This window comes from Papaver somniferum, chromosome 1 (assembly GCF_003573695.1).
Source record: "Papaver somniferum cultivar HN1 chromosome 1, ASM357369v1, whole genome shotgun sequence".
Lineage (NCBI taxonomy): Eukaryota > Viridiplantae > Streptophyta > Magnoliopsida > Ranunculales > Papaveraceae > Papaver > Papaver somniferum.
Window position 1 is genome coordinate 83562146 of NC_039358.1, and position 19804 is coordinate 83581949.

The window sequence follows — 19804 nt, forward strand, 5'->3', positions numbered from 1 at the left end:
GTTCATTATCCATGACGCATGGCATGAGGTTGCATCAGACCCTATTTCTTAATATTAAAATATTAGAACGCGGGGCCCAACAAGTAGAACTTAAACAAAAGAGATGTACAAGAATTTCACGACAATTTTTTTTTTTAAATGAACTTTCTCAGTTCATATTTCTCTTTGGTTTGCATATTCTTCTTCTATTTCTTTCTTACGAGTGCTTAACATGCCAGCTTCTCTTATATCTTGACGGTAAATGTTCAAAAGCACGTCCAAATGGTGTGGTATAACTAGGTAAGCCTGGTATATGCAACCAAATGGAACATTGAAGACACACTGAGAATTAGAGATGTCAACAAAATCTATCAAGCAAATTTACTTGAATTGGGCAAACAAACAAAATGACGTAAGAGAATGCATCAGCAACTCTTGCCTGGCTATCTGTAGATGTTGTATGTACGTAAATACACATAAAGAAATTAAACAATCTATCAAGTTAGATCTGTCCATATGGATTCCATTTCTTGTGGATCAAATTCCAAAATGATCTTTCTTTCCCATTTTTTATATTATTAGTTTCTTTAACAAGCATTTGTGTAACAACTCCTATAAGTAGGGGTAGTATAGTGTATTACTACTACTCAAGCAACTCAAGAACACACCAATCAATCTCTCAGTCTCACACTCTCTTTTTCATCCTATTTCAATCTAAACACGAGTCTCTACCACTTCATTCTATATAAATTTTCAAGATCTAAAATGGGTTCTGAAGCTATTACTGATAATCAGCAACTTCATGCATTTCTGTTCCCAGTCATGGCTCAGGGTCATATGATTCCAACGGTTGATATTGCAAGACTATTTGCTGCCCGTGGTCTTAAATCTACTATAATATGTACTCCTCTTAATGCAACCTCTATCTCTAAAACAACAGAAAGAGACCGATCATCCGGTCTCGATATCAATGTTCAAACCATCCCGTTCCCTGCTGCCGAAGTAGGATTGCCACAAGGAATTGAGAGTATGGATAAGGTCACTTCAACTGAGATGATTCCCAAATTTCTCAGTGCTATTGCATTGCTTCAACAACCATTTGAGCAGCTTCTGGAAGAACACCGCCCAGATTTTGTCATCGCGGGCATGTTCTTACCATGGACAACTGAGTCCGCAGCTAAGTTTGGCATTCCACGAATTTGTTTTCATGGTACAAGCTTCTTTTCTCACAGCGTCATGGAGAGCTTGGAACTTTACAAGCCTTACGAGGCAATCAGTGTCGATGCTGACCCAGATTCCTCATTTGTGATCCCGGGTCTTCCCGACAAGATAGAGATGACCATGTCACAACTACCAGACCATTTAAGAGGTAAAAATGTGTTCGCTGACATGATGGAAAAAACAAGAGAATCCGAGATAAATAGCTACGGAGTCTTGGTTAACAGTTTCTACGAGTTGGAGCCAGCTTACGCCGAGCATTACAGAAATACATTGGGAAGAAAAACATGGCATATTGGCCCTGTTTCGCTTCGAAATACAAATGCTATAGATAAAGCTCAAAGAGGAAAGAAATCTACCATTGATGAACATTATGTTTTGAACTGGCTGAACTCGAAGGAACAGAACTCAGTTCTTTACGTTTCTTTCGGGAGTGTATCACGCGTTAGCAACAATCAGTTGCTAGAACTAGCAATGGGTCTTGAAAATTCAGGATATTCCTTCATTTGGGTTGTGAGGCAAATAAAAACCGATGACGAAGAGAGTTTCTTACCAAAAGATTTTGAGGAGAGAATCGAAGGAACGGGTCTCATAATCAGAGACTGGGCACCACAAGTACTTATTCTCGACCATCCAGCGGTTGGCGGATTTATGACTCATTGTGGATGGAATTCTATATTAGAAGGTATATGTGCTGGGGTTCCGATGATAACTTGGCCTATGTTTGCTGAACAGTTCTATAACGAGAAGTTTGTCACTCAAGTGATCAAGACTGGAGTTCCGTTAGGAGCAAAAGAGTACAGCATGTGGATAGATGCGAAAAATGTGTCATTGGTGAAGAAGGAGACAATAGCGATGGTGGTCTCTCAGCTGATGGGTGATGGAGAAGAAGCCAAAGAAATGCAACAACGAGCCAAAGAAATCGGTGAGATGACCAAGATGTCTGTGGAAGAAGGCGGTTCATCGTATGCCGACTTGACTACTTTGATTGAAGAAATGAAAGTCTATACCAAGAAATAAACCAACATTAACATGTGTGGATCAGAATTCTTAATGGGTACTGATGCTGTTGGTGTTTATGCATGTTTTCTTTTTGTTGTTGCAAGATTTCAAGCTATATTCAATGGCATTTGAACGAATATAAGTAAAACAAAACCATATTATCCAGCTTCCACTAATAAATGTAACTGTAATGACAACAAAGGCACTTATTTTGTGAGATGTGATAGTTTTGTCGAGAGATACTTGGGATGCCAAAAGACTAGCATGTTACTATTATTAGAATACGAGCATCCAATCCAAAATCAATTGGATATGAGACTTAGTTTTATGGGTTAGATTGAGCGGCTAGATTAGCAGAAAAGTGTTGCAGTTCAAAAAAAAGTGTGGTCTATTTGTTAACACTAGTTCTCACTTCTAGCATGTGCTCGTAATTCAACTAGCAACGAAATAGTTGCGCTGAATGGTTCAACACAGCAAAAATCACCTTTTCGCTGAACCATCCAGCGTTGGATGCTTTTTAACTAAATGTTTCTGATGGAGAGAGATAAAAAGATGGAAAGAGAGAGTAAAAGATGGAAAAGAAAATTATAATGATTATGTGGAAGAGTGTGATGGAGAGAGGAACGTGATGAGATTGGAGAGGGAGGAAAAGATGGAGAGAGAAGAAGAGATGGCAAGGATAATGAAAATAATTAGTTGTTTTGGAAAATAAAATGGTGTAGCGCTGTTTGGTTCACCAAAGTCAACTAATTGACTGGTCAAGCGCTGTTTGGTTCAGCGCCCATCGCTGTTTTATTCTACGACTAGCATGCTAGATTAGAACTTCCATAAGACTTAGGAGTTTGTCATACCTGACGTGAACTGCTAATCTAGTTGCTAGATTAGCACACCATAAGACTAAACCTGAGTGCAGAGGTCCTTAAGGATTATAAACCGCAAGATCTTAGAATTCCCATACAATGTGGGACTAATAATCTCAACACGCCCCCTTACGTGTAGTCTCGTTGGGTCTAACACGTGGACAATAATCGGGTGACGCAGAGTAAAAGTGCAGTCAAGTGACTCGACACAAATAGCATGCTCTGATACCATATTAGAATACGGGCATCCGACTCAAAACCAATTGGCTATGAGTGGAGAGGCTCTTAAGGATTATAAACCACAGAATCTTAAATTTCACATACAATATGGGACTAATAATCTCAACAACTATTTCACTTGATTGAGATATATACACAATAAAAACTTAAATGCAAGAAAAAGGTTGAAAAAAGTGGAGTGTTTATCCTTGAGATAGTATATGCACCGTGTCGAGCATTTTTCTTTTTTTAAGAAAAAAAAATCATCCAAAATTGATCAACGTTCAATCGGGGTAGATACGGATGCTGAGCAGGAACAATAATGACCAAGAAAAGTTTCTCACTCAAATGAGAAGGCATTCTAGTCCCGGTTCCATTGACACTGCATCAAGAAAGTTAATGTCGGGATTCCATACTACATATAATCCATAACGCTATATAAATTACATAGAGGAGTCGAACAAGATTTACTTTTGGATGGATAAAGGATTCTATTCACTATCGAACCTTGTTGAGATTATTAGTCCCACATTGTTTGGACAATTTAAGATCCTGTAGTTTATAATTCTTAGGGCCTTTCCACTCATTGCCAATTGGTTTTGAGTTGGATACCCATATTCTAACATGGTATCAGAGCAGGCTATTTGCGACGAGTCATTTTGACCGCGCCTTTACTCCGCGTCACCCGAATTAATTGTCCACGTGTTAGACCCAACGAGGTTATACGTGAGGGGACATGTTGAGATTATTAGTCCCACATTGTTTGGGAAATCTAAGATCCCGCGGTTTATAATTCTTAGGGCCTCTCCACTCATTGCCAATTGGTTTTGAGTTGGATGCCCATATTCTAACAAACCTATCATGAAAGTTCTCTGTTTGGGCAATCTAAGATCCTGCGGTTTATAATCCTTAGAGTCTCTCCACTCATTGCCAATAGGTTTTGAGTTGGATGCCCATATTCTAACAAACCGATCATGAAAGTTCTCTGAATACTTAAAGAGAGTAAGAATTAACTTTCAGTGCAAACAAAATTTACTATCCATGACGCATGGCATGAGGTTGCATCAGACCTCATGGCTCATATGGGTTACTAAATTCCATATGATTAAATGGTTATTTCTGTTTAATTTTTATCATTGGATAAAGACTATTACATTAACTAATTTGAAGCCTAACAAGCTAAGCTCCACCAACATACTACAACATTAATTGAACAGGTTGCTATGCTAGCCTACCAGCGAGCCTCATGGGTAACCTAGCCAAGAAGTCGAAGAGGATGGGGGGCTGAGATTGTGTCACAGAGGGGGGGGGGGGGGGAACTAACTCTACCTTCCATGTTAATTTCTGCAATATTACGCTATTGGAGGCTCGAACCTGGGACCTCCTGGAAGCATGAAACTTCCATGTTAATTTTTGTTTGAAACTGGTAATTTTTATTTGGTATATGTAGTTTCTTGTAACAACTTAGTTGTTTTATTTCTTTCGTTTAGTGCTCTCACATTTCAGTGTACAAAATACTGGCCGGATTGGGGTATACCCAGATTAATTGGGGCATACCAAATTTTAAGTGGACTCAGATGAAGGGATAAGGGATACCAAGGGCTAAGGGTTAGAGCAATGTTCGGTTAAACCCACAAGTTATGCTATCTCAATTTTGTTGTCAATGTTAGTTGAACAAAACTGTATCTTAATTTCTAGTCTACTAAAGTCAAGTCTCGGATTAGGATTAGAAGTGTGTAGTTGAGTATCAGACATCATTGAATAACCCTCGAAGATTGAAGATTGAATATCAAACGAAGATATCAATAAAGGTATGTGGTGACTGATTTTATTTGGACTCTTGTTCAATACTGCCTTTCTAATCTATCGAAACAAGTGTTCTCTTTATTGAACAACTCATATGACGGTAAACACGCTTTTATGTATGGACTCGGGGACATGACTTTAGTGATAATAAACTTTTACCGGAAAGGTTCTCATATTGTAATGAATGAGCATACGAATTCAACGAGCCAAGAATCACTCAATTCCGAATTATAACAAAGAAGTTATGAGTGATTTATTGAAGCAACGGTAATAACTGTTGTTGTTGTTGTTGTTGTTACAGTTGGTGAATATGAAACACTCCACCAACTGTTTTAACGGTTCACATACTTGAGCGTAAAATTATAACTAGATGCCTTTTTTAATCAAATTTTTGATGTTTCCCTATCTAGTCAAGATGGCTATTCTTCCACACACAATTGATTGCCATATTAAAAATTGTGTGGTGTTTTAAACTCCTTCCTAAGTTAAATTATAATTTATTTTATAACAATACAATTTATGCTAAAACAATTATTTATTTAATTATTAATGCAAGATTTGTAACTTAGGAAAGACTCTCAAAGTATGGAGAGTCTTGAAAAAGGAAAATAACTCATGGACTTGCTAAAGTTTCAAGCTACCTTGTTCACTATAAATAAAGGGTTCGTGTAAGATACACAATTCATCCTTTGAAAAGTTTGTGTGTACATCATAAGGTTATTTTTCACTAATTTTGTTCTTCGTGAACAAGAATGAGACGGAAAGGTCTTTACTTTGGGGATCGCAAATCCGAGTTGGTAATAATCTCTTTGATAGTTACGCAACTTCTAATCTAGGTTAATCAATGATTCTTGTTTATTCTAAGGTCGTTCTGTTCTGATATAAGACCATTCAAGGATTATTGATCATAAACCTAGGTTTGATAGATTTCAATTCATGATCGTATACCGACACTAGTTGGTCAAAATATTGACTAGAAAGAAAACTTCAATTAAGGTGTCTCATAAATTCCTTAAGAATTTTTAACAAGATTGTTTGTACCTAGAAATATTTCCAGGCACTAAACACGATGATTTTGGTGGTGAAGATGAAATCTAGGGTTTAACACAAAACATGCATAAAGATGATAGACACGAATTTACGTGGTTCAGCATGGTTTGCCTACATCCACGGACGAATCCCTGTAGGGAGAGATATTTTATTGATGTATGGATTACAATGATTTCTGATCCCTTTTAGGGTTTGCTGGTGTATTTTCCTCTATCAGGGCGTGTCCTTTTAGGGTTATAACTCTCATCTATTTATACAATTGAAGTGCATGGGTTAAACCCTAATTTCGAGATAAGTTTCCTCTGCAAGTAACTTGGTCAGGAAGTTATCTGGAATGTTCCAGAACTTTCTCTGCAGCAACTTGGTCAACAAATCATCTAGAAACTTCCATAATCTTCATACAAGATTTTTGCACTGGATCGGTGGAAACTGACCAAATCGACATGGGCTTGCGGGTTTGACCAACGACCTTGACTTTGACTGGCAGGGTTGACTTTCGTTGTTGACTGCGACTATTGATCCTTAACTGGAGACATAGCTGGAGATTAGATGGGAGGTTGGCTGACATCAAGTCTGGCAACATGGATGACGGCTGGCTGACAACAGCGCTGGAAACAAGTTAGAAGCGCGACTGGCAACTTGGGTTGGAAACTGGCTAGAAGCACGAGTGGCAACTTGGCTTCGACAGTTGACCGATGGTTGATTTTGGCCATTGACCGAAGGTTGAATTTGACCATTGACAGGTCGTTGACTTTGACCGGTCGTTGACTTGGTTAACCTGTATACAATATTGGCTGGATGAATGGCAGACTTGAATGAGGTCCAAATGGTGGTGCGAATGGCAATCTGGCACAATATGTGGCATTTTTACTCATGGTACAAACATCACCCCCTCTTAACTCCCAACTTGTTGTGGGGTTAAGAAGTCTCGTTTTCCTTAATTAATGACAAAATTCACCCCCAAGTGTGGAATATTATTGCTGAATTGAATGGAAATCCTCCTTCGCTTTTTATGGAAATCATAACCAAGTCGCCCCCAATTGAGGTCATTGTGATTGGAAGATCGACGGGAAGTAATTGAACACGAACCGTTGTCGTAGACAAAAATTGGACTGAAGGTCGAACTGGTATGCAATGGAAGTGTGATACTGGAGCGGAGTAGCTGCATGAAACTGGATTCCCATGAAGCTGCTCCGCAGACTTGAATGAGGGCTAAATGGTGGTGCGAATGGCAATCTGGCACAATATGTGGCATTTTTACTCATGGTACAAACAAAGATATCTCTAGATTTATTCTAATTGTTCTTGTTGTAGAATAATTAGGTTTCTCTTCCCGTTTCGGAGAGTATAATGATCCCTTATCTACAAGTTTCTTTTGATATCTACTTTTACGTGGTAGTTGTTCGAAACAAACACAAGATTTCCAAAATCTTGATTCATATCTAAAGGGAAATCAAATCGGTGTTTTGTGAAAGCAAAATATCAAAAAGCATGTTGATGGTGGTTTTTAGCTTAGGGTTAAAATCGTAAAACCTTGCATCTGACGTCACTCTGCAAGAAAACGGTGCCGTGAGTGCTAACCCCTCCACCGGCATATTTATTGAGCCATTCTATGTATTTACATGAAATTTATCCTGACTGGCGAATGTAGCAACCATCCCAAACACTCTGTAAATTTCGACACCTCGCCAATACAAGACTCACATGAGTACTTTCTTGTGCTATATTCCCCGGCAGAACCCTTAATATCGGTATGGCATGACGGATTTATGTTCACTCGCAGCGGAGTAGCATGAACCTCCAAGTACTAAAGTTAAGGCCATCGCACGAAATGCTCAGACGGAAAGCACACTGCATTCTGTAGATAAGGATTTTTGTGGCAGCATGCAAAATCCATCCAATTATTGTGATAACTCACAAAAAACTCATAAACCCGACTAATTTGCCAAATTAGGGTTTCGTGCCCCGCGCAGTACACTAGACCCCGTTGGTCGAAAAACTATGCTTAGCCAAACTCGGCGATTAAATCCGCCACAACGCACTGGAAGTGTAGCCACGCCCTAGCTTGCCGGCCCCACTTCCCATCGACCAATCAGGTCGCTTTAAAACCGCCACACTCACACAGAAGTGTAGCCGCGCCCATGCCTATCCGGACCTCTTACATTAACCAATCAGGTTACTTTAAACTCGCCACAGTGTTGAAAAGAAAGAAACCGCACCAGACGGCAGCAAAGCCAATTGGTTTCCCAAAAACGCACCAGCACGCCAAAGCAGCATGCCAAACATGCAAAACGCACATACCAGGCACACATGCCAGATGCACATGCCAAACGCGCCAAACATGGCCACTCACCCCATGTGACGTGTCATAGAGGCTAATTAGGGTTTCGACAAGCCAAACCCTAATTTAGGCAAGATTTCCACACCAATGTGCCAAAATTTCAGTGGCAATGGCTACGAGCGCAACTGCACCAAAGGCATGCACGAGCCATGCCAGTCATGCCAGCCATACCGCGATTCCGCTAGCGCAAGTTAATGGTGCCACTGCCAATTAAAGGTAGCCATGATCGACGGCTACCTTTCCTCCTGAGATGCAATCTCAGCCATCCAAGTTCTCCACCAAACTAATAGGCTTGTGGCAACTTTTTGAGCAACCACGCCGCCAAACCCTAGTTTCGGCCACAGTGCCAAACCCTAACCTTGGCCACGACGCCAAGCTCTAGCCTTGGCCATGTTGCCGAGCCATAGCCTTGACCATGCCTCCGAGCCTTAACTTTAGTCACGGAGCCAAATCTTAACTTTGGACATGCTAAACACTACAGGTGTGTACATGCCACTGGCATGACACCATGCCACAGCTACTAGCATGTCGCTATGCCACGGCCACTGGCATGCCACCATGCCACGACTACTAGCATGTCACTGTGCCAAAACCACTGGCATGCCGCCATGCCACAACTACTAGCATGTTGCTATGCCACGGACACTGGCATGCCACCATGCCACAGCTACTAGCATGTCGCTATGCCACGGCCACTGGCATGCCACCATGCCACAACTACTAGCATGTCGCTATACCACAACCACTGGCATGCCACCATGCCACAACTACTAGCATGTTGCTATGCCACGGACACTGGCATGTCGCTATGACACGACCACTGACATGCCACCATACTACAACTACTAGCATGTCGCTATGCCACGGCCACTGGCATGCCACCATGCCACGGCCACTAGCATGTCGCTATGCCACGGCCACTGGCATGCCACCATGCCTCGGCTACTAGCATGTCACTATGCCACGGCCACTGGCGTGCCGCCATGCCACGGCCACTAGCATGTCACTATGCCACATCCACTGGCATGCCACCATGCCACAGCTACTAGCATGTCGCTATGCCACCTAGGGCTGTCAACGACACTAAACGTAACGGATATTGGCTCTGCCGCTGTCGCTGCCGTTGCCATTAAAATTATTGGTTAACCGATATCCGTTAAGTTCCGACGGAAATCTGAAATTCAATTCCATTACCATTAAGTTGGACTTACCGGATAACATATATTTTTCCGATAATTTCCGTTATCAAACTCTACAGCTGCACCACCATCTTCACTGAAGATTCTTCACTACCATTTCAGTTCATCAACACCACAATTTCATGGAACTGCAGCTGCAATTAGCACTACCATATCCCTGTAACCATTCAACTAACATCATTAGACCACAACAGACCCATTTGAATCATCTTTGTCATTAATCAAGCATAACAACAAAGCCATCTTCCATGTAAATCGATCTAGATTTACGACATAAGCAATTTCTTTCTTGTTTTCTCAATTTCTTGTTGTAAAATCCAATTGGAAACAAACCCATCTCTGATTTCTTCTGAAACCTCATATATTCATCAATTTTTGTAACCCATATGGACATCTACATCAACAACTTCTTCTTCCTCCCTAATTCGAAATCAACATCATCAATCAAAATATGCATTCTCGAATTCACATTCAAACCCAACTCTCCACTAAATCAAACCAAACTCTCCACCAAATCCTAGTTTCACAAATCAATTCCAAAACCCTAAATTAAGCTTCAAAATCTTAATTAATACAAAATTGAATTTCAGAAAGAAAAATAACTAGACATGATATATTAGGAGATGATGGTGGTACTGGGATTATGAAACGAAATAGATAAAGAAGAGGAAGATTCAGATGAAGAAGAGATGATGGATAGATAAGTTTTCTCTCGGGAGTAAAGATATGAACGGGGAAGAGAATGGATAGGTAAGTTTTCTCTCGGGGTATAGGAATTTACACGTGCTAGTCACACGTTAGCGGATAACGCAAATAAGGCTAACAGAAATAGCCCAACCAGTACCGTTACGGTAGGATAAAATTAACCGCTACATTATCGGTTACGGCTAACGGATATAACAGAACTAAACCTAACGGAAACCGGGTAATCGGATTTGGCTAACGGATAATGGATATCCATTGACATGCCTAATTCCACCATGCCACAACTAATAGCATGTCGCTATGCCACGGCCACTGGCATGCCACCATGCCACGGCTACTAGCATGTCACTATGCCACGACTACTGGCGTGCCACCATGCCACAGCTACTAGCATGCCGCTACGCCGCGGCTACGCCACTGGCATGCCACTAGCATGACGTTATGCCATGGCTCTACTAGGCGCTACTATGCCAATGGCGCCACTTCGTTATACAACAAGATGCGGCCATAATCAATGGCCACTTTTCCTCATGAGATGTAATCTCAGCCATCAAAATTCGCCACCGAGCCGTTCAACTCATGACAAGTTTTAGGCGACTAGCCAAAACGAGCCTAGCATCACATATGCTATTTACCTATGGAAAACCTCTCATTTTAACTCTCCACACGTAGCAAAGTGCTACATGTTTTCCACGAAAACACTCGAAACATCAAAACATGTCACAAACTGGGGGATACTCATCAGGGTATTGGTCTGGCGGTTTACATCGTGCGGCGTGCAATACGCCCGTTGCATAAAGTGTCATAAAGCGGGGTGGTTAGTAATGGCAAGAAGTAATGGTGCAAACGTATCCTTCATTATGGAAACATAAATTCCAGGCGTTACCCGTTACTCCCTTCTTCCACCACTCAATCGTTTTCACTTCCCACGAGACCAGGGTACGTTTTGTTGCGACTTGTATAAATAGATCTCACCTATTTTCCACCAAACAAAAAGTTTTGGTCAGGAGAACAATACAACATCCAGAAATCATCTGATAGCTTTTCATTCAGCTACCAGTTCAACTTTCTGATACATGTCACGAAACACCCACACTTCCAGAATCAACTATTCTGGTCTCAAGACTTTCTTCGCTTCCCTCCCTAAGACCAGCCCTTCTCCTTCACTTTGTGACCGAAGCAAGCATGGAACGACCATTTCTTGGTTTATGCCAGGATTGTACAGATTGATCTCTCGAATCAAAAGTACTCTCGTGCAGTACATTGTTTAGGGTTTAGACTCGTTTCACACCTACACACACGAAATTACCGAAATCAGCAGAAACAGTTTTCACCCACAAACAAAGCATTAACGGTGTTTTACATCTTCTAAAGAGAACTAACATGCTGTTAGAGGATTTTCGAGAGTTTTTTTTTAAGATAATTGGTGTTCCATTAGAAGATTTACAAGAGGAATTCCTAAGGAGAATTGGTGTTCTGCTAGGAATTTGGTGTGACAACTTGTGTTCAAATATTGAAATATAAATTACAAGACTTGTTTTTGTTTTCGATTCGTGTACTGTTAAGGTACATACTAGGTTGTTCTTGGATATTGATTTTTGAGATCGTCCAAGAGTTATTGTACCCAATCAGGTTCACAAATCTTTGATCTAAACTACTGATTGTAAAAGAGAAATAAAATGTTTATACATATTGTTCTGGGATCATTAAGTTGGTCTACTTGCTAGCTATTGTTTTAGGTTTTGTCTTATAGGTCCAAACGAAAAAGTTGGTGGCGTACATTTAGTACCCCTTCGTTTTCAATTGGTGTCAGAGAAGGCAAACACTGTAAAAACCTAATAGGTCTGTATTTGTAGCGATCTGACCTATAAACATATTATTGAAAGTTTGAACATAACACTTGAGGGAATTGTCACATCTAAATCAATATACAGACAACCACATGCTATCTCAAGCCTGTTATCAATGTTAGTTGCACAAAACTATTTCTTGATTTCTAGTCTACTCAATCAAGTCTCGGACTAGGTAGGAATTTGGTAGTTGAGTATCATACATCACCTTCGAAGACGGAAGATCGACGAAGACATTTGGAAAAGTTCATTATTCAGGTATGTGAAGATTGAAACATTCTATTTTACTCACTATCTTACCACTCTATCGTTTGAGACCATGTCGCATGACTTATACTTCATTTATCGCAAGAAGAAATTTCGAGTCAAGCTTGTCTTGTTAAATATATCCAAGTATGATTCAAGCATATGTTCAAAGGTCCTTAAAAATATTAGTTCGAAGCAATTTATTGTTCAAGCATTAATTTGTGGATCAATTGAATATTTCCCATGCAAATGATTGTATCATTTGGGAATGTTTCAAACATCAAAAGATAGAAATTCGTAACTTCTAATATTTTGGCTCATGATAGGTTGGAGAACCACTTCGCAAAAATATATATATCTCAGTTTCAGAAATACAAAAAAGGTTGTCGATCCAGTTCGCAAATCGTAAGTCCATTTGGGGAATGTTCACAAACCGCGGTAAGCTGAATTTCCAAGTTGGTGTAAAAGGTTATCAGTTGGCGAACCCCAGTTCACGAATCGTAGCCATATGAGTTCTCGATCCGAGTAGGGATGGCGAACCCGATTCACGAACCATAGTACCCTGTCTCTTGAACTTTAACCTTACATTTCACGAGCTGTTTCACCAATTGTCCTAATAGAGTTTAGCAGAAGCTCAAAGACTTATTTTTTAAATATATTTAGCATTGCTAATTATGACTGTATTAAACACCTCTAAAACATCATTGATCATTAAAACACTTGTGTATGTGTATCATGATTAAATTCTTAAGTGTTTAAATGAACATCAAATTGCTTATAGTTCATAAGGCATATTTTCCAAAGAACAGTCATTGTACATGGTTCACGTACCCGGACCACTGTGTATATTCTTGTAATGTGATTTCAAGACAATTTCTCACATGCTTACTTGAAATCCTAATTAGAGTTTCATCTAAACATAAAAAGTATTTGTTTGATTCTCAAGTTATCTTAACTTGAATTCTAAGAAACCCCACGTCTTGAAAAACGATATATAGAGATGTTCTTTTAACTAGAAAAATCAATCCCTGACACTTTGTGTCGTAGTTGATAGCTAGAGTCTTCCTCTATTGCACTAGGTTTTCTCTGAGAAACATAATTAGGTCTACGACTAAAAGACTTCGCTTTGGGGATTCTTGAAGCCAGGTCGGACTATCTTTATCTTGATAGTTCATGTATCCTGATATTTCTTTTTTGTTATCAAGGTTCTTGTAATCTCTTTCAGTCAAGATAGATAGTAATCACAAAGTTATCTTCGTCTCAAACTTTGTGATTCCTCAAGATAGATATCTGAAAGCTATTTTTAATTGATAAGTTAAATATTGTTCTCGAGAGGTGGTAAAGTATCTAGGATTCTCATCTAAGTGAGTGTAAGTGTTCCGGGTTTGTGAAGTTTGCTAGATTTTTCTATTGTAAGTAGATTTCCAAGCCTTGATCTTTGATCTGAAGGGAAATCAAATAGGCTTATGTGTTAGAGGCAGATTGGTGTCAAAAGTCTTTACTGGGGTTGAAGCAACTCTTAGGATGTAAAAGAAAGACATCTGAGGGAATCAATCGTGTAGAGCCTTGCCAGGTTCAAGAAACGTAATGAACGCAATTATAACTGAATTGCTTGGAGGGTGGATTCGGTCTCACCTACATTCCAGTCCAAAATCTGATAGTAGGTTAGTGTCTGTAGTGGCTTAATATAGTTCGGTGTTTGGACGAGGTCCTGTGATTTTTTCATTTTCGGCGTTATATTTTTTATCTTTTTAATCGGATTCACACAAGTTGTATGTATTCAATCCTAGTAGATATGTCCAAGACTAGTTTCTTGTAGAATTCGTATCTTGAAAGATAGATAACAAGTTTAATTATTTGGCAGAATTTCGATTGGATTATTTGGATAAGACTAGATTTATCTTGGATATTGATTTTTGAGATCGTCCAAGTACTCTTCTTAACAATCAGGTTAACGGACTACACAATCCATAAGTTCTGACTGAGAAGAGATAGAGATGTAAACTCTACGTACATATTTTCAAGGATCATTAAGTTAGTATACTATTGTATTAGGTTTTGTCCATACAGGTTGTGTAACGAAAAATTTGGTGGTGTACTTTGTACCCTCTCCCTTTCAGACTTCACTTAGGATTCGTGAAGCCTGGTCAGGCTATCTTTTACCTGATAGTTCGTGTATCCAGATCTTGTTCTTATTGATATTTCAAGTTTTAGTAATCTTAGATCAGAAATGAGATAGATAGACATCACAAAGTTCTCTTCGTCTCAGACTTTGTGATTCATCTAGATAAATACCTAAACTCTTATTTGATTTTTTTGGATTGTTCTTGAGAGGTGGTTACTAATCCAGGCTTCTCGACTAACTGAGAGTAAGTGTTGTTTATTGGTGAGGTTTGCTGGACTTTGTCTACTGCAAACATATTTCCAAACCTAGATTGAAAAATCAAAAGGGAAATAAAATAGGCTTGCCTGCTTGAGGAAGATTGGTGTCAAAAATCTTATAGAGCATTAAATAAGTCTTAATGAGTTTTATAGTTTCAATTTAAGATTTAAGTGGGGTGTAGCAGCAAACTCTCTTGATGATTCACCTACCTGAATAAGGAAGTGGGCCGCTTCCTATTGGAATATAGCTTTGATTCTCCAGAGCATCTTGAGAAACGGGATACGTCCAGGTCCAAAATGGACACAACGGAACGAGCTTAGCAATGCCAAGAGGATATCATGCGTGGTTGTAATTGCAAATTGTACTAAACGCTAGAAGTTTAACACATCGCATTCACTAAGAAATGGTTTAAGACCTTATATGGTATTTTCCGCTTTCTGATTTTTCATATTTTACCGAGATTTCATTCATGTGAGTGATTTTTGGAGAAAATGAGTTTAATAAAAAAAAAGTGGTCTTGGTGTGGTTTGATATAATGACTTAAGGGTCTAAGGATACTTACTCATTTTGTGAGTGAATGAAATGGGCCTTTAGTCCCACATTTGGTAAACTAAAGAGGAACTCCACTATATAACTATTCTTTTATGGATATACAAACGTGGGTGCCATGGGTGGGAAAATAATACTTGGGACAATACTTGCATTGGGCCAATGCAAGCTTGTGGAAGATCGCTCGTAGCTTACTTGCTCGGCTCCCAATAGCCGGCCAAAGTAGGCTAGTCGAGCTACCTAATTTTATTTAAAATTAGATCTTGACCTCCCAAGTCAATCGTAAAACGATCACGACCACCTAACTTGGCCGGTCAATTTAACGAGCCTGACCCATGCTATGCTAGACCGATCAAGCTCCATGGTGACCACATGTCTCCCTTCTATTTATTCAGCCAACCAGGTTTCTTATAGCCTACCTGCTCCACTCCCAATGACTAGCAAAACTAGGCTAGTCGAGCTGCCAGAAAAACCTTATTAGGTTGAATAAAACTGTGTATGTCAGCCGCAGATCGATCTCAACCGCTCGACTTAGCTGGCTGATTTAACCCGGTCTAGATTCAATCCTGATCGACCAATGACATGCCGTGATTGCTACTTGTCATCCCTCTTCTCGAAAGACCAATCACATCGTCCATAGCTCACGTGTACATCTACCAATGGTCGACCAAAGAGGGACGGCCGGGATCCTTTAAAAGTTATATATAAATATCTGCGAAATATCTAAACCGTCCACGATCTAGGGTTATTGTTAACAACCTCACCTATTATAGTCTATTACTATGATATCAACACTTCCTTTGCTTCCCTCCTTAAGATCAACCCTTCTCCTTCCTTTGTGACCAAAGCAAGACTGAAACGTCCATTTCTTGGTTTAGGCCAGAATTGTACAAATTGATCTCTCGAATCTAAAGTACTCATATGCAGTACATTTTTTTAGGGTTTAGACTCGTTTCTCATCAACCTACCCATTTTACCACTTTCAGCAGAATCAGTTTTTACCTTACTACACCAGGGTAAAATTTCAAACTCGTTAAACGTTGAGATGCAGTCCATGGAGGATAGAATCATTCACAGACTTGGATCTCACTCGCAAAAAAAGTCAGGAGAGGATAATAATGGAGGAGGTAACCGTCAAATCTTAAATCAAATTATTAACCCTCATAAGCCTAAAATTGAATTTCCTAGGTTTGATGATAATAACCTTAGATCGTGGATTCGGAAGTGTAGAAAGTTTTTTCAATTACATGTTATGGATGGAAAAAAGGTCATGTTAGCTTCACTTTACCCTGGATGGAATGGAAGCTGTGTGGTTCCAATACTATCAAGAGGGAAAGATATCATATTATGGGAGAGTTTGCTTTGGACATCAACTTCATATTCCAAGAGCTTCGACACAATGATATCGTCGGAGAATTTAATAAGCTGAGTCAAGAAGAGACTGTAGTTGAATATCAGGAAGTGTTTGAAGAATTAAAGTCTGTCATCCTTGCTTAGAACAAACATCTGACTGAAGATTACTTCACTTCCAGTTTTGTGAGTGGATTCAAGGAAGAATTGGGGCTTGCAGTACAAATGTTTTCACCAACTAGTCTGAAATAATCTATGTGTTTGGCTAGGATGCGAGAATCCATATTGGAGAAGACCATTAAGTTGGATAAGTCCATACTCAAACTTCTACCTATCTCCATTCCAAGCAGCATCAACAGTGGGAGTTTTGTGACATCTCCAAAGATAAGTTCTCCTTCTCCAAAGAGCAACACTAGTCCAAGACTGCCACCAATTGGGAAGCTCACTTAAGCTAAAATGAGGTCTAGACGTGACAAAGACTTATGCTATGACTATGACAAAGTGTATACTATAGGACGTAGGTGCACTAGGAAACAATTTTTTATGCATTTTGCATCTGAAGAAGCATCACCAGTCAGATTTCCCGTAATTCAGGAATTGGAGAAGGAAGTTGAGATCTCCCTATATGCCCTGTCAGGTAATGTGTCTCACAACACTATAAGGATACAAAGAATGACTAGGAATAAAAAACCTATGACAATACTAGTGGATAGTGGGAGTACCCATACTTTCCTGGACCCCGAGTTAGCTAAATATAGTGGCGCATATATAAAGCCAGCATCATCCTTTAATATAGTCGTGGTTGATAGGAACAAGCTCCTCAGTGATGCTAGGTGCCCAAATTTTTCATGGAGCATGCAAGGGCATAAGTTTCAATTTGATGTCAGGTTATTGGCCTCAGGGGTGTGACATGGTACTAAGAGTGGACTGGATTAAGGGAATCAGTGCTATCAAGTTTGATTTCAAGGAGATGACTATATATTTCAATAGAAGCAATGAAGAAGTTAAGTTGTAAGGGAGCGCAAATACACCAAAGGTATCTATGATGTCAGCAAATAAATGTCAAAAATATTTCAAGAAGAACAAACATGGGCTCATGGACACCTTTTTTCTATTTTAGCCATTGAAACTCAGGCTAACACCCCAGAACCATTACAACCCATTTTGAACTCATACAACTCAATATTTCAAGAGCCTACTAGTTTAACTCCCAAAAGATCTCATGATCGTCATATACCTCTGAAACCATGATTTTTATACCTCTAAACTAAAGGCCCCACAAAATTCCATATGTACAAAAAGAGGATGTTGAGCAGAAGGATGAGAGTTGGAGATTCTGTGTGGATGAATGAGCTCACCATCAAGGATAAATATCCATTTCCAATGACAGAATAGTTACTTGATGAGTTACATGGGTCTAAAATCTTCACCATGATTGACTTGAAAGCAGGTTACCACCAGATCAGGGTGTATCCTCCACATACTCACAAGACATCATTCAAGACTCATCAAGGACATTATGAGTTCTTGGTTATTCCATTTAACCAATGCACCAGCTAGTTTCCAGACACTGATGAATGATGTTTTCAAGCCCTGTTTAAGGAAATTCATATTAGTTTTCTTTGATGACATCCTGATTTACAGTCCTGACATGGAGACTCATGCTCAATACTTACAACTCACACTGGAGTTACTCAAAAAGCATAATATATTTTCTAAGATGAGTAAGCGTTCCTTTGGTCGGTCCTCAATTGAATACTTAGGCCATATTATTAGTGTAGATGGGGTTGTTGCTGATACATCCAAGGTTGAGTGCATGAAGAAATGGACAGTTACCAAGACATTGAAGGATCTAAGGGGATTTCTTGGGATAACTGGTTATTACAAGAAGTTTGTACAAAAATATAGTCTCATTGCTAAGCCTCTTATAGAAATATTGAAGAAAAACAGTTTTCAATGGAATACATATGCCCTCAAAGCCTTTGAGCTATTAAAGGAAGCCATCACTACTACACTAGTACTAATTCTTCCTGATTTTAGTAAACCATTTGATCTGGATATAGATGCTTGTGATTTGGAAGTGGGGGTTGTGTTGATGCAGAAAAAAAGACCAATTGCATTCTACAACAAATGAATGGGTACCATATTTTTGGCAATGCCAGCATATGAGAAGGAAATGATGGCTATATTCATAGATTTTGGAAAATGAAGATCATACTTAATGAGCAATAAATTCACTATCTATACTGATTACCAAAGTATCAAATACTTCATGGAGCATAGGGTTCATTCACGTCTACAACAGAAATGGTTAGCCAAATTGCTAGGATACAATTGTGAGCTGAAGTAAAAGAAGGGAAGTGATAATAAAGTGGCAGATGCTTTATCTAGAGTGCAACTCCCAGAAAATGCCTCATGTAATGTTATTTATCAATTGCAGCCAACTTGATAGAGGTGCAAGAGAGTTATTTGGAGGATTCTATGACACAAGATTTACTTCCAAAATTGATACTGGAAAATGATGTCTCTGGAGAATTTTCACTTGAACAGGGTATTATTAGATACAAAGGCAGGATCTACATTGGTAGCTGATTATATTTTTCAATGATGTTGTAGTAAGATGATTCGTTCACTCAGATTTGTTGAGAATTTATTTTAAGACTTAATAAAGAAAATAAGGAAAAATATATATACACAATTTGTCACAAGATGAAGAGACGTTGAGACGCGGGATTCCCCTACTTTTCATATTGTTATGGTTCAGTCATTAACTCTAGACAATATAGCTCAAACAAAAGAAGTTGTGACTCTAGTTCTTTGCCAAAAATAGATTTCGTAAAATATTAGTTGTAAGTTAAAAGCATGACGCATCTAAAGTATTTAGAACTAAGCATGCAGTATCAAACAAAATAACAAATAATTAATAGAAATCATAAAGCAATTAAATCTATGCAAAAAGTCAATAAAAGAATTAATTCATTTACCACAATCATGAAAAGTTTCTTTCTCCGTTGTCCCAGTGATGGGGTCTAGCTCCGCATGGTGAA

The 19804-nt window shown here is 39.2% G+C and overlaps 1 protein-coding gene across 1 annotated transcript; it reads left to right on the plus strand.

Moving 5' to 3' along the window:
• Positions 1–210: 210 nt before the first annotated feature.
• LOC113292700 (scopoletin glucosyltransferase-like) lies at positions 211–2352 on the plus strand. The gene has a single exon (XM_026541575.1). It carries the CDS (start codon positions 745–747, stop codon positions 2215–2217), a length of 1473 nt encoding a protein of 490 aa, XP_026397360.1. The 5' UTR covers positions 211–744; the 3' UTR covers positions 2218–2352.
• The last annotated feature ends 17452 nt before the right edge of the window (positions 2353–19804 follow it).